General features: G+C 38.5%; 2 protein-coding genes across 7 annotated transcripts in view; one reads left to right on the top strand and one right to left on the bottom strand.

The window, feature by feature from the left end:
- The window catches only part of LOC134865896 (abl interactor 1-like), a 35,444-nt gene extending 33,997 nt beyond the window's left edge, over nucleotides 1–1,447 (bottom strand). Inside the window, exon 1 of one of the 4 annotated variants that reach the window (XM_063885711.1) lies at nucleotides 1,179–1,447. In XM_063885711.1, coding sequence (XP_063741781.1) covers nucleotides 1,179–1,295 — 117 coding nt within the window. In that variant the 5' untranslated portion in view covers nucleotides 1,296–1,447. The remainder of the gene's footprint in view (nucleotides 1–1,178) is intronic. The other 3 variants (XM_063885713.1, XM_063885712.1, XM_063885714.1) reach the window with 3 other exon arrangements.
- Nucleotides 936–14,595, top strand: LOC134865894 (acyl-CoA-binding domain-containing protein 5A-like). 3 transcript variants are annotated; one of them, XM_063885703.1, is made up of 15 exons: nucleotides 936–1,159; nucleotides 1,339–1,526; nucleotides 2,637–2,758; nucleotides 4,268–4,391; nucleotides 4,721–4,793; nucleotides 5,086–5,236; nucleotides 5,400–5,438; nucleotides 5,802–6,020; nucleotides 8,792–9,007; nucleotides 9,154–9,248; nucleotides 12,426–12,609; nucleotides 12,742–12,953; nucleotides 13,080–13,130; nucleotides 13,622–13,737; nucleotides 13,826–14,595. In XM_063885703.1, the coding sequence occupies exons 2-15, from the start codon at nucleotides 1,522–1,524 to the stop codon at nucleotides 13,845–13,847; spliced, it is 1,629 nt and encodes a 542-aa protein (XP_063741773.1). In that variant the 5' UTR covers nucleotides 936–1,159; nucleotides 1,339–1,521; the 3' UTR covers nucleotides 13,848–14,595. The 3 variants fall into 3 exon arrangements, with proteins under 3 accessions (XP_063741773.1, XP_063741774.1, XP_063741775.1); XM_063885704.1 differs by lacking the exons at nucleotides 936–1,159; nucleotides 1,339–1,526 and adding an exon at nucleotides 2,154–2,371; XM_063885705.1 differs by lacking the exons at nucleotides 936–1,159; nucleotides 1,339–1,526 and adding an exon at nucleotides 2,296–2,371 and having other exon boundaries at nucleotides 2,676–2,758.
- The last annotated feature ends 175 nt before the right edge of the window (nucleotides 14,596–14,770 follow it).

The raw sequence follows: 14,770 nt of genomic DNA, 5'->3' as shown, positions 1-14,770 counted from the left end.
TATTGTGAGGAACTCTTCTGGCTAGAAATCTTCTTCCTTAAATATTTGATCTTCGCTAGGCCATGGATCATTGAGATTTTGTCCAATGGAAACCCCCAAGGAGACACCCAGTGTAAAAATATTGCTGTTTGCTGCTACGTGTATGACATTATTTTGTGGGTGTATTACTCTCTTTACTTGCATTACACAATCAAACTTGTATTGTCCATGCAGATCCCCACTTTGCTTCTGATTCATACTTTCCCTAATACTGATTTACCATTCAATCCTAATATGCAAAAAGCAGCAGACACCTGCACCTCCATTCATTTGAATGCAAATGATCCATGGACATGGTCTGGAGCCATGTTTTCAGCACTGTAGCAGCAAACACATGATGTGATCTGCATCATGAGCAGCTTTACTGCACATTTAGATTGTGTTTTTCCCTAAAAGTCTATTAGCACTTTGCCCACATAATGATAGACACTAATAATAAACAATTTACAGATGCTATGCTAATGTTAATGGCTAAGGGTTATAACATGACTAGTGAGTAGGGTACTAGGGTCTGTACTAAACATGCTACAGTTATATCGACTTTACAGGGACAAATTGTATGTTTCCAAAGGCTTTTCGAGTGTGATGATACACACACAATGTTACTTACAATTTTGCTAATGTTAGTTTTTACATTTTTCACGAGTAAAATGGCTCTTTAAAGATTTCCTTCGCGGTGTTTCCTTTATAACGCCGTTATGTGGAACAAAAACGCCTGTCATGCGAAAACAAAAAATGAAGGCTTATTTCAGAATGTATAAAAATGCAGGGGGAACATTATTATTAGTCAGAGGTACCTATCAGAGAATGTGACAAAACCACTCGGTCATAACAACGACACACCCTCTGTAAGCCCCCAGCAGCCTTCAACACACAGCCTTTAAATGTGAGCACGGCTCCTGTAAACCGCAGCGACTAGCTAAAAAGAGAAAATACCGAAATGCAGCCAAGCCTGTTAACACTGCACTGAGCCACGACTGAATTAGTATACCGTGATGAAAGGCAACTACGTGTAGTTAGCGGTTTTAAGGTTCCCTTTCCTGTCCCTGTGGTTTCACTCACTTCTACTACAGCACCGCAGAAACGACGGAGAGAGCGGATGAAATTACCACATTTAACGGTGGTTAGGCATCTCTTACCTGAACATAATTGTTTTCACAGTATTCCGCAACCTTGGACAGATTCTGATAGCTTTCCACAAGCGCTCTTTTACCGGCAGGGATTTCCTCCTCTAATAGCATTTGTAGCTCTGCCATCTTACATCCCTTTGCATTTCTCTCCTCTCTCTGTCCTTTTCAGTGAGGCGAGGCGTTGATGCTCTTGTGTGTAGCTGAGAGAGGGGCTCCCCCGCCTGGCATTGTGGGGCCGCTGGCCTCCGATTCACAACAGCCTGTGACAAATGGAAGCTACGTCACAAACGGCGGCCGGTGATTGGCCGAGAGGCCAAGGAGAAGCGCAACAGACCAATGACATTTCACCGTCATGACGTATGAGTCCATAACATGTTTTTTTTTTTTATGATAATAGCATTAATTATTATTTGATTTTCTATTATTGGCATTACATTTCTCAAATATAATTATTTCAAAATACTTTGTGTCAAATAATTAGTTGCACTTCTTTTCATGGCTTGAGTTTATTGTATGTTGCACCGTTGAACTGAGGAAGAGTCTGGTAAATTGAAGATAATTTACAAAACGATGACGTAACACTAATATTATCATCACATTTGTCCTTTATATAGTCATCACAATTAATAAACTAAAGTTGAATATCTAGCCTAATAACATGTTGGAACTCTTGAACATGGTATTAACATAACAGTAGTAGACTATTCCATTCGTTATAACTGTTTAACCTGTGGTCATTTTATCAAATAAAAACAATAAAACTACTACACTAGTGTTTAAACATCCACCTAAAACATACCCACAGAAGATCATATGTGATTTTTTTTTTCAAAATAATTAATATTGAAATATGTACTAAAATCCGTGAAGGGTATTTCAGCATATTTCGTGTTAATATCATGTTAATGTTTTGCTTACGATACAAGAAAAACCTCACAACACTACATTTCCCAAAACCCACCGCGGTTTAAATCCCGGCACAGAGGGGTTTGTGGGACATGACGTTTTCAACGTCACGTTTTAAACACAATTTAACCGAAGATTTGTTTCAGAGAAACTACATTTCCCAGAAATGTTTAGCAGTCAGACGTTGACAGCTTGGCTCATCCTTGACCCGAGTCGGAATTGGCTTTCTGCTGCATATTGCAGACAAACACCGGGCTAATGGAATAATTATAGAACCGGCGAATATGAACAGTGTGGTGAGTGTCTATCAAATCAAGCACATCAGGAATCCTTCATGTTAAAGCATAATATAGTGTTTTGGCGCTGAACCGACAAGGGCTAATTATATAAACCAGATTCATCCGAAAATCTCCCAGGTTACAGAGGAAACAGCCTTCCTCCTTAGATAAGACAAGTGGCAACCAGCTGCAGTGATGGCCAATTGTGTGAAAGTGTCCTCCCCTGAAGACATTTTGCACTGGCTTGTTTTTTTACATTAATTGTTTGATATTTATGTTCAAGATGTGAGGACTCCTTCATTTCCTCTTTATTGGGACTCAGCATGGCGCAGGAGGAGGACAAACACTGCCTGGAGGAGAAATTTGTTGCGGCAGTTAAAGTGATCCGGAGTTTGCCTGAAGATGGTGAGGACTTGTTTTATTACTGGATCCAATTCTATGAATGAAGGGTTATACTTTGAGTCATTTGCTGTGTGTTGTGTCTGTGCTTGTTTGTGTGTAAACACTCCAGGTGATTGACCTACATGCAGAGCTTCTGTCTGGCCCTCTATTGACAAAGCTGCTATAAGGATAAGAGCTGATTAACTGTACAAGTCATTTCTCAAGTCTAACAACAACTCCTGTAGCTCACATTGTGGCTCAGAAAGTAACATTTTCAAGCTGCCTTGCACTTCTATGTTTCCCTTTTTGTGTTCTTGAGCAATAATACTGCAACACAGAAAAAAGATGCTGCTGGAAGCTGGAACTAATGTCTTATAATGCTGATGGTTTTAATTAAAGTAAAGGGAAAACTCCCAAAACCATAATAGGGCCCCTTTTAAGTATTATGTTTGTATACTTGTACTTTACTTCTACTTTAAGTTTATATTCCACTACATTTCTGCACTAAAATTTGTCCTTTTTACTCCACTATAATTAATTAAAGACTACGTTATTTTTAACAATAAGAACACATTTTCTGCTGACATGATATGATGCAGTACTGTGGTCAACTGTGTATTCTCTGAAGTTTCTAAGATAAGCTACACATTAAAGATTCAAGATATTATATCCGCATATGTTACACTGTACAATGAAATAATTATGCTCAACTGTTCACGCCTAAATATTAAAAAACTCCTACTGAACTATACATACACACAAACAAACATGTGAGTTAAAAACTAACATAATCATTTATTATTAAAAGCTTAAGCCAACTTACATTTAAAATAAAAGTGCATGATGTGCTACATGATAAAAATGAGATATAATCAGAAGGGTAGAGTATGGTCTATAAATATATGAATATGCATATGAATAACACATTGGATACAGTGTGTAAAAAAAATGTATTCACAGCCAGTGTTAGCGCTGATGGTCATGATTGGGATAATGTACAGGGGAGGGGGGCGATGTCTGATAGAGTTATTCACAAGTCTTATGGCCTGTGGGTAAAAGCTGTTGGTGAGTCTGGTAGTCCGGGTCTTCATGCTCCTGTACAGTATAGCGTCTGCCTGAGGGGAGGAGTGTGAAGAGGCTGTGTTTGGGGTACGAATTGTCCTTGAAGATCACATTAAAACTACAAATCTAAAATGCTCTTTCATGGTGTTTATGAAACTGGAAATTGTAATATTATACTGCCAAAAGAGTCATTATGCATAAAGAGTACCTTTTTTCACTTTTGATAATACAAGTACATTTAGAGGGATAAAACTTATATTATTCTGGAAAGTGCCATAGTGCAGAGTAGTTTTACTCTTTTTCTTTGATGCTGATATTTATGGTCAAGAGACATTTTGAATGATGTTTTTATTACTTGTAATGGATGCCTAAAGTGTAATGTTTGAAGACATTATTGTATGTATATTTTTTAGATAGGAATAGCTAAAAGAAATAACGTAACACCTTTTATACTTCTCCTCATTTTCTCAGGTCCGTTCCAGCCATCTGATGACATGTTGCTGATGTTCTACAGTTACTATAAGCAGGCCACCTTAGGGCCATGCAACATTCCCAGACCGAACAGATTCTGGGACTCTCATGGAAAAGAAAAATGGTACTTATATTGATTTAATTTAGAGGTACTTCTCATGCCACAAAGTAGAAAGACAGCTAGTGTATTTTGCATGTAATACACCATCATTTTCATACAGTCAGTTTCACTTCCTTTATTTACAAAAGGGCTTCACAAACCTGAAATACCACTTTTCCAACATCATAGCTTATTTAAAAAAAACATTTTTTACTGCAAAAATCTGTGGGTATATCTCATGGATTAGCCTGCAGTAAAATACAGCGTTTAATAGTTTAGTTAGATTTCTCCCAAAGTTAACACAGCTGAAACTGCATATTTCTAGTTTTTCAGTTTTCACTTTGTGTTACCAGGGATGCATGGAGCTCTTTAGGAGATATGACAAAGGAGGACGCCATGAAGAATTATATTGAGGACATCCAGATGGTAAGTCCATTCAAGACAAACTAACATGGAAAAACATGCATAGTAGTAAGTTAATAAACTTGGAGTACACATCTCTTCACGTTGATGTTCTGACAGTTGGAAAAGTGTACAACACACCAATGTTTATTTATGACGGACCATTTTTCAAATACAACCCTTCTTACCTGTTTCTGAGGCTTTAAGGTATCTTTTTTTTCTGGTGACGTATTGACAATCTTGCTTGTGTTCATTGTGACAATTTCAAACTCTGCATATTTGAGCTATACCTTTTATTACCTATGTGTGTTTTCAGATTTTGGAGACCATCCCAATCTCAGATGAAGTGTCCGACCTGGTGCAGAAGCTGGGCAACTTCTACACAGAGGGAGACAGAGAAGGAGAAGAAGCTGAAGATCACGAGGTGGACAGCAGACCCTTCACCAGGCCTTTTGCAGGGCATGGAGGTAATGTACACAATAAACAATGCTGTGATAAAAGCAGAATGCCATCCATGGAGAGCACTGCCGCTCAAGTGGGACGTAGCACTGCTGTTAATCCTCTTTGTTGGACAAACGGAGGACATTCTCTTGAATACTGAGGCTGTCTTACTTGTGTTTTTATCACTAGATGAGCTGAACAGGCAGCTTAAGAAACCGACAATGGAAGGCAAGTCTTTGGTGTTCGCAGTAGATCTACAGTTGATAGATCCGATATTACAAGCGTGTTTTAACCTAATTAAGTGGCTTTCATTGTTTAATTTCAAAGCGTAAAAGTGATAAGTGTACATTGTCCTTGGATTAAACTACAGGGAGTGTAAGAAGAACATTTTTGAAAAGAAAGGAGTGTGTCATTGTTGCCGTACATGTGCTGTAGTTGGTCAGTGTGTTGGCTTTTTGCTTGCGTCGTGGTGTAGATGTAGTGTGTAGGAGCCGTGGTCAATGTGATCTGTCTCTGTTTTATGTAGAGTAACACTGTGTAATGTAATACTTTGCTAAAGAGGTAATCAAAAGTGTTTCCCTCATCGCTCAGGCTATGGGGATCTGTGGGATGATATACAGAACCTCCATGAAAATGACAGCAGTGTTCTTGGCATAAGTGTCAGTAGCGAGGAGGCATGGGGGAGCAAGGAAAATAGTGAAGTGGAGAGAAATGAGGAAAGTAGCGATTGGAGGAAAAGTGAGGAAGAGGATAATGGAGATGAAGAAGACAATACAGAGGACGAAGACGAGGAGGGGCAGGAGGAAAAAGGTACCGTCTCTAGCTGTAGCGTTTTTGTGATGTGAAATGTGCTGTGTTCTTAGGGAGTACTTACTTTTTATGTTATTAAGAGGTTAAGGGTGGAGATATTTTCTATTTTTGTATATTGCCATTGGAAAGACGAAAGCAATGCCTGATAAATATTATTCATCGGCTCCAATGAGTCTTCCAAAAGCACACCGATGTTGGAAATCAGAAAAATCAAAATCCTATTTATTGTCGATTAGATTATTTAAAACAAGGTATTTCCTTAGTGTTTTTGTACAACACATAAACAAAGAAAGAAACATTTAAGAGGTCAGATGGTGCTTTTTTGGTCTTTCCCTTTCCTGAAACGTGTTATATCGTTGTTGGTGTATGTAAATGATCTGCAAAGTCTAAAATCCCAAAGTTTCTCTTCCACTCGTTCGGAAAAAAACGACAAACTATATAAATTATGTTTAATGTATCTGAATGAAAGATCAAAGGGTTGTGTCATTTAAGAAAACTGTTTTTGTGCAGAAATATGCAAGTGTATCCCACATTCAGCGCTGCTACCAGAAATAATCAAAAGTGTACCCAAATGTGTACCCTCCGCTGAAAATAGTCCCTGTTCATACACTTTACTGTTTTATGAGTGACCATGTTGAAAATGTCAGACGCCAATTGTTCAGCAATCTTCTCTGCCTTGTTGGGAAAGTGATTTGAATATGTGTGACCTGTTTGCAACCTTAAACAAACTTGCTACATAAAAACTGCTTTGTTTTTATGTAGCACATATTATTTATTAACTTATATATGCACTACTTTCCTTTAATTGTCCAGTTTTTTCTTAATTTAGAGGTAGGAAAGCACTTTTTTATTGAGTTTTTGTGCTGTGTTCTTCAGTTTATCAAAAACTCTTATCAACCCTTTTTCTTTGAAAATAAACAAAAATCACATTTTGTCTACAACACACCTTTGTGACGCCTTTAAGTGCATTTCAAGGGTTAAAGATTTGCATAGTTTCCTTTGAAAGCAAATGAATGTGATGTCTTTCAATAAGATAAAAAAACGTATTTTTCACTTCTTACATCCACGGCAAGATACAGTGGGGCAAAAAAGTATTTAGTCAGCCACCAATTGTGCAAGTTCTCCCATTTAAAAAGATGAGAGAGGCCTGTAATTTTTATCATAGGTATACCTCAACTATGAGAGACAAAATGAGAAAAAAAAATCCAGGAAATCACATTGTAGGATTTTTAATGAATTAATTGGTAAATTCCTCGGTAAAATAAGTATTTGGTCACCTACAAACAAGCAAGATTTCTGGCTCTCACAGACCTGTAACTTCTTCTTTAAGAGGCTCCTCTGTCCTCCACTCGTTACCTGTATTAATGACACCTTTTTGAACTCGTTATCAGTATAAAAGACACCTGTCCACAACCTCAAACAGTCATACTCCAAACTCCACTATGGCCAAGACCAAAGAGCTGTCAAAGGAGACCAGAGACAAAATTGTAGACCTGCACCAGGCTGGGAAAACTGAATCTGCAATAGGTAAGCAGCTTGGTGTGAAGAAATCAACTGTGGGAGCAATTATTAGAAAATGGAAGACATACAAGACCACTGCTAATCTCCCTCGATGTGGGGCTCCACGCAAGATCTCACCCCGTGGGGTCAAAATGATCACAAGAACGGTGAGCAAAAATCCCAGAACCACACGGGGGGACCTAGTGAATGACCTGCAGAGAGCTGGGACCAAAGTAACAGAGGCTACCATCAGTAACACACTACGCCGCCAGGGACTTCAATCCTGCCGTTCCAGACGTGTCCCCCTGCTTAAGCCAGTACATGTCCAGGCCCGTCTGAAGTTTGCTAGAGGGCATTTGGATGATCCAGAAGAGGATTGGGAGAATGTCATATGGCCAGATGAAACCAAAATAGAACTTTTTGGTAAAAACTCAACTCGTCGTGTTTGGAGGAGAAAGAATGCAGAGTTGCATCCAAAGAACACCATACCTACTGTGAAGCATGGGGGTGGAGACATCATGCTTTGGGGCTGTTTTTCTGCAAAGGGACCAGGACGACTGATCCGTGTAAAGGAAAGAATGAATGGGGCCATGTATCGTGAGATTTTGAGTAAAAACCTCCTTCCCTCAGCAAGGGCACTGAAGATGAAGCGTGGCTGGGTCTTTCAGCATGACAATGATCCCAAACACACCGCCAGGGCAACGAAAGAGTGGCTTCGTAAGAAGCATTTCAAGGTCCTGGAGTGGCCTAGCCAGTCTCCAGATCTCAACCCCATAGAAAATCTTTGGAGGGAGTTGAAAGTCCGTGTTGCCCAGCGACAGCCCCAAAACATCACTGCTTTAGAGGAGATCTGCATGGAGGAATGGGCCAAAATACCAGCAACAGTGTGTGGAAACCTTGTGAAGACTTACAGAAAACGTTTGACCTCTGTCATTGCCAACAAAGGGTATATATCAAAGTATTGAGATGAACTTTTGTTATTGACCAAATACTTATTTTCCACAATAATTTGAAAATAAATTCTTTAAAAATCCTACAATGTGATTTCCTGGATTTTTTTTTCTCATTCTGTCTCTCATAGTTGAGGTATACCTATGATAAAAATTACAGGCCTCTCTCATCTTTTTAAATGGGAGTACTTGCACAATTGGTGACTGACTAAATACTTTTTTGCCCCACTGTATGCACAGACAAAGTGCTCATTAAAAAAAGAGCTGCACCATTTTGTAATGCTGCGTCACACTCTTTCTCTCTTTCTTGTTCTGTCTAAGGATGGAGGCCTGATCCGACGCTGCTGATGGTAAACAAGAGGTGGAGGTCTGACACCAGGGGGTCCAGCAGCAGCATGGAGCCCAGCGTGTGCTCCTTCACCAACGGGACGCACAGCTCCCTCAACAGCGAGGTGGAGGAGGAGGAGCTGGCCTGCTCCTTAGAGCCTGCTATTGAGCAGTACAACTCGTACATGCACTTTAATGGACACCCGGGTGGTAAGATGAAACACTAATGTAAAATGTTTGAATAATACTATACATTTTTATCTTTTGCAGCAGCAAAAATGATAAAACAATTTAAATATATATAACAAACTTAATGTTGTGGAAAATGATATTATTTGATTTATGTTGATTTTCAGGTCGTAGTTACGTTGTTCCTGAGAAGAATCGGCGATCCACAGACTCGGACAACGAGGAATTCTGTGACTCGATGGAGCATCTAGCCATGGAAGAGGTGTGGTGTCCCCTCTCTATAGTGTGCACCACAAGAATGACTTTCACCATTTCAGATATTATTCAAATTGTATTTCTTTAGAAAATCTAGATGATCAATACAAATCTTACAACTGAGTAGTTGCCAGGGGGCAGTTAGCTTAGCTTAGCATAAAGAAGCGTAGGGAAAGAGTTACCTACATCTCCCAGCACCTCAGCTCAACACATGACGAAGGGAAATCCTTGTGAAATAGAAACATTCTGAAGAAATAGTCTAGCTCAAAAAAACCACATAACTGAGCAGTTTATTCATCAATAGGATGCTTAAGGATACTTGATTCAGATTCAAAGTTCAAGATTCAAAGGCTTTATTGTCATATGCACAGTAGATAAAGTGTAGATATGTAAGAAATAACTGAAAATAAATAAAATAGTGCAAGAGAATGTTGCAAGATTTGCAAGTAAATACAAATAAAATACAAATAATGCAAGATGAGTCTATATACACATACATGGAATATGATGTTTACAAGAACAGAATGTACAATGAAATATTGTACAGTGAAATGAAATGAAATACTGTTTATTATAAGGAAAGGTAAGTCTATTTATATAGCACCTTTCAACACAAGGCAATTCAAAGTGTTGATGAGAGACATTAAGAGGTTTTAGAAGTAGTGCAGCATAAACACAATATAAAAAGGCATTTCAAAACAAAGATAATAAAATAAACACAACCGGTATCAGATGCATGAATAAAAGTCACAGTGCAATGTTAGATAAGAACAGTTCAATTAAAAGCAGCGGCAAAAATAAATGTTTTCAGCCTGGATTTAAAAGTAGTAAGAGTTGCAGCGGACCTGCAGGGTTCTGGGAGTTTGTTCCAGATATTTGGAGCATAATAACTGAACGCTGCTTCTCCTTGTTTAGTTCTAAGTCTGGGGACAGAAAGCTGACCCGTCCAGAAGACCTGAGAGTTCTGGATGGTTCATAATGTAGCAGGAGATCACAAATGTATTTTGGGCCTAAACCATTCAATGCTTTATAAACCAGCAGCAGAAGTTTGAAATCAATTCTCTGACAGACAGGAAGCCAGTGTAAAGACTTCAGAACTGGACTGATGTGATCCACTCTCTTAGTGTTAGCGAGGACTCGAGCCGCAGCGTTCTCAATCAGCTGCAGCTTTCTACTGAGACCTGCAAAGACACCATTACAGTAGTCCAGTCTACTGAAGTTAAAGGCATGGACACGTTTTTCTAGATCCTGCTGTGACATTAGTCCTTTAATCCTAGATATGTTCTTCAGGTGATAGTAGGTGGACTTAGTAACTGTTTTAATGTGACTGTTGAAATTCAGGTCAGAGTCCATGACTACACCTAGGTTTCTGGTGTTAGCTGTTGTTTTGAACATTGCTGACTGAAGCTCAGTGCTGACTTTTTGTCGTTCCTCCTTTGTTCCAAAAACAATGACCTCAGTTTTGTCTTTGTTTAATTGGAGAACAATCTGACTCATCCAGTCATTGATTTGTTCAATGCACTTACTCAGTGTTTGAATTGGAGCATAGTCTCCTGGTGAAATGGTAATGTACATTTGTTTTTATCATCTGCATAGCTATGGTAACTTGTTTAGTTGCTTTTCATTATCTGAGCCAGTGGAAGCATGTAGATGTTAAAGAGAAGAGGCCCAAAGATGGAGCCTTGAGGAACCCCAAATGTCATATTTGTCAGCTCTGATGTGTAGCTGCCTATAGAAACAAAGTGTTTCCTGTCCTTTAAGTAGGATTCAAACCAATTTAGAAGTGTTGCCAAAAGTCCCAACCAGTTTTCTAGTCGGTCTAGTAATATTTTGTGGTCAACAGTGTCAAATGCAGCGCTGAGATCTAATAATACTAACACTGAGATTCTGTCTGTGTTTAAGTGGATGTCATTGAAGACCTTAACAAGAGCAGTCTCAGTGCTGTGGTGCAGTCGAAAGCCTGACTGGAACACATCAAAACAGTTATTTGCATCCAAGAAATTACTCAGTTTTAAAAACTACTTTTTCAATGATTTACCTAAAAATGGATAAGTTTGATATGGGCCTGTAATTATTCATCACTGAAGCATCCAGATTATTCTTTTTTAAGAGCGGTTTAATGACTGCAGTTTTCAGGGCCTGTGGAAATACACCTGAGTGAAGAGACCTGTTTACTATATGAAGTAGCTCTGAGGACATGCTATGAACATTTTTTTGAAAAAGCTTGTAGGTAATATAGCCTAATATCAAGGCAGCAGGAGGAGGACTTCAGATGTTGAATAATGTCCTCTAGGTCTTTATCATTAATCTGATGGAATTGTGTCACGGTGTTTGAATTGATTTTAAGTGGACACAAGGACAACACATTTGCTGTACCTGATACAGAAACATCGACTGCCTGTCTGATTTTCTGAATTTTGTCAGTGAAGAGGAGGCAAATTCATTGCAGGCCCTGGTGGATTGAAATTCAGAGGCTACTGACGCTGGGGGGTTTGTTAGTCTCTCAACGGTAGCAAACAAGGCACGTGAGTTGTTTGTGTTTTTGGCAATGATGTCAGAGAAGAAAGACTGTCGTGCCTTTTTTAATTCTAAATTATAAAAGCCAAGTCTTTCTTTATAAATTTCAAAGTGAACCTGGAGATTTGTTTTTCTCCACCTGCGTTCAGCTTTTCTTGTAGTGATAACTATTTAGATAAATACATTTTGGGCAACCATAATGTTACAATTAACTGATAAATAAAAACACAATATGAAAATGTTAAAACGGTTAGATGAAAACACGGAGAGAACCCAAACCGGACAACATTGTTGTAGCTGCCTGTCCCGCCGTAAAGCATACTCTACTTTATCGTCTATTTTACTCTATTTTATTTTAATAATGAAACCATTATTTACAAAATAAACATCTTGCTGTATTGACTTAGCCTTACAACTCTCAATTGAGGCTATTAACTCATTATGAAAACATTAACTGAGATAATAAATCAAGTAAGATTTTTTTTATAGACTTCTATACAAAAATCTGAGGAGCTGGCCCTTAGAAAAACACAGGGTAAAAGCACATACGCTTCACTTTTCCGACCCAGAGTGTGCCGCTTTGTTCTGACCTATGTCTATTATTATTATTATTATTATTATTATGAATATTCAAACCATGCTTGACTCTCTTTTTTTTCCTACAAAGGGCCTGTCAACGTCAAGAATACGCTCGCCTGGTTCAGCAGCTGCCTCAGTGAGGCAAAGGGATCATTGGTTTGAGAGCAACACTACCCTGAATGCAGGAGAGGATCAAGTGCTCATGGGAGATTCTTACTTTAAAGAAGGGATTAGTGCAAGCATCAACAGCTCCTTGTCAAGAACAGGGAGAGGTGAGACTATTGACAATGACTCATACTTACAGTGAATGTACCTTCCTCCTAAGAATCTAATTTCCATGCACAAGATAACATAACATTAAGCGGTCATTCACAAACATTAAGATATCATTTTTTTGACTCCAGATCCAGGTTCACCGCCAAGAACTTCCTGTGGTTCTCAGCGTACTGCCAGTATAGATGCTGTTTGCTGTTGTGTGTCACAGAGCACATATCCTGTCAGCATTGCCAGGGCAAACATCAACGAGCAAATAGCTACCGCTCTGCTGAGGCTGCAGCACGACATGGCCAGGGTGTTGCACAGGCTGCATGCTCTGGAGGCGCTAACAGTGCCACAGGTGAAAAAACACTGGTGTTAGCCACAGTGTGTACTGAAATGTGTCATTGTTGATGATTGTCTCCATGACAATTTATCATAGATTTATTTATAGATTTCGATGTTTTCTTGTTCTTGCATTTTTCAGTCAAGATCATCTTCGCCAAATCAGGGGGACACCCTGGCTGTAGCAAACAAGGTAGATCATTTTTTTTAACATCTCATTTTATTGTGCTTTTTGGGGTTTTGCTTTCCTGTAGTGTGTATTATAGGTTTTTATGCATGTAAATGTAAAGGCTAAAATCCTAAAATTCCTGTACGAAATGCCTCCATTGGAGTCCATTGTTTACGTAACATAATGCCATCACTTTGTAACACTTGCACTCCTCTTGGCTAGTACACATACACATTGTATGTGATAGGCTAAGGGGCAGGATTTCTCCAAGCAGTTGACTAATCACAACAGAGCTGGCCAGCTAACCAATCAGAGCTTCTTGGGCTCTGGTTTCAAACAGAGGGTGAACAGAGGTGCTGCAGCACAAGCAGTATGAAGAACATTAAAGCAAGCATGTAAACATGTCATAGTAGAGGCAAACAATGCCAATATAAACCTGAACATGTGTATAATAGGGCCCGTTTTTATGACCCAGTTGTATCCAATCAGAAAACAATGGAATTTTCTTTTTACAGTTCTTAAGACCATCTTGGTGGCCTTTTGACTTCTCTCCACTCACAGTGGTGTTTACTACTCTCTGGCCTGTGGTTGCCTATTGGCTCGTCCATATTTACTTACAACGAAGGAGAAGGTAGGAAGGAAAATGCTGATCAAAATCACCGCAAATTACTTTTGCTTTATAGGAATTTTAAACTCAGTTTTACCTTTTGTCCTCACAGGAAAATCCCCCGAATTCTCTGACACCAACTGTGGAGAACATGACGCTGGGATGAAATAGTTGCACTTTTGATGCGTTGAGGCTTTTTGAGCTACCACAACCGACAGGGTATAATGATGCACCATTGGAAATGGAAAGCCACCTTGGATAAATGAATGGTCAGATATGGATGTAAAGGGAGGCTCTGCACTTTAGTGTAACATTTTGACTTCCTGGATAGTTTTTAGGTGTTTAAAATGTGTGCATTATAAAACTGGCACATTAACAGTGAGCGTAGCATTAGGCAGTGATCTTATTTATGACATGTAGCCCAGATCACCAATAACTCAATATATAAATAACTTTTTTATGAAAAGAATTCATGATCATACCGTAGCTGTGGAAAGTAATCAATGACTTGTTGTCATGCCAGTTATTTTATTTATTGCACATTTTAATGTTAACGTTTATTTCATGTTTTTGTCAAGCTGTTTTTTTTCTAATTTTTAAGGACTTTTATATTTATTGTTCAAATATAGATGTATTTAAGGTGATTTTCTTTTAAGATCAAATAGTCATATTTATTTGTAATTTAACGCTTCAGTGCAATTCTATCTTACATATAAAGTGAGGTACAGAGTAAGGACAATCCATGTATTCATGTGTGTTTCTTGTCAGCTGTACAGTGAAAATTAAACATTCTCTGTTAAAGCAAAGATGTGGTGCTTTTCAAATATACAGTTGTTAAACGTAGGACATTTTAACATGCAATAAACAAATTCTTTGAACAAACATAGTGGATCTTTGATTTTGAAGTTCAAAATTATAATTATAGGGTGAAAAGCTGTGATTATTAGGACATCTCTTTATAAAGCACATTTTGACATGCAATAAGCACATTCTTTGGACAGTTGTCTTGAATTATATGATGTCTAAAATGAAGATGTGTCTTTAATATATCGTGAAT

Source organism: Eleginops maclovinus, chromosome 6 (assembly GCF_036324505.1).
Source record: "Eleginops maclovinus isolate JMC-PN-2008 ecotype Puerto Natales chromosome 6, JC_Emac_rtc_rv5, whole genome shotgun sequence".
NCBI classification, from domain to species: domain Eukaryota; kingdom Metazoa; phylum Chordata; class Actinopteri; order Perciformes; family Eleginopidae; genus Eleginops; species Eleginops maclovinus.
This window is presented reverse-complemented; position numbering and strand designations above follow the sequence as displayed.

Excerpts from the sequence above, each read along its gene's own strand:
- LOC134865894 (XM_063885703.1), top strand. Across the intron at positions 2,759-4,267 it reads CCGGAGTTTGCCTGAAGATG|GTCCGTTCCAGCCATCTGAT; the intron begins GTGAGGACTTGT and ends TCATTTTCTCAG. Across the intron at positions 13,131-13,621 it reads CCCTGGCTGTAGCAAACAAG|TTCTTAAGACCATCTTGGTG; the intron begins GTAGATCATTTT and ends TTCTTTTTACAG.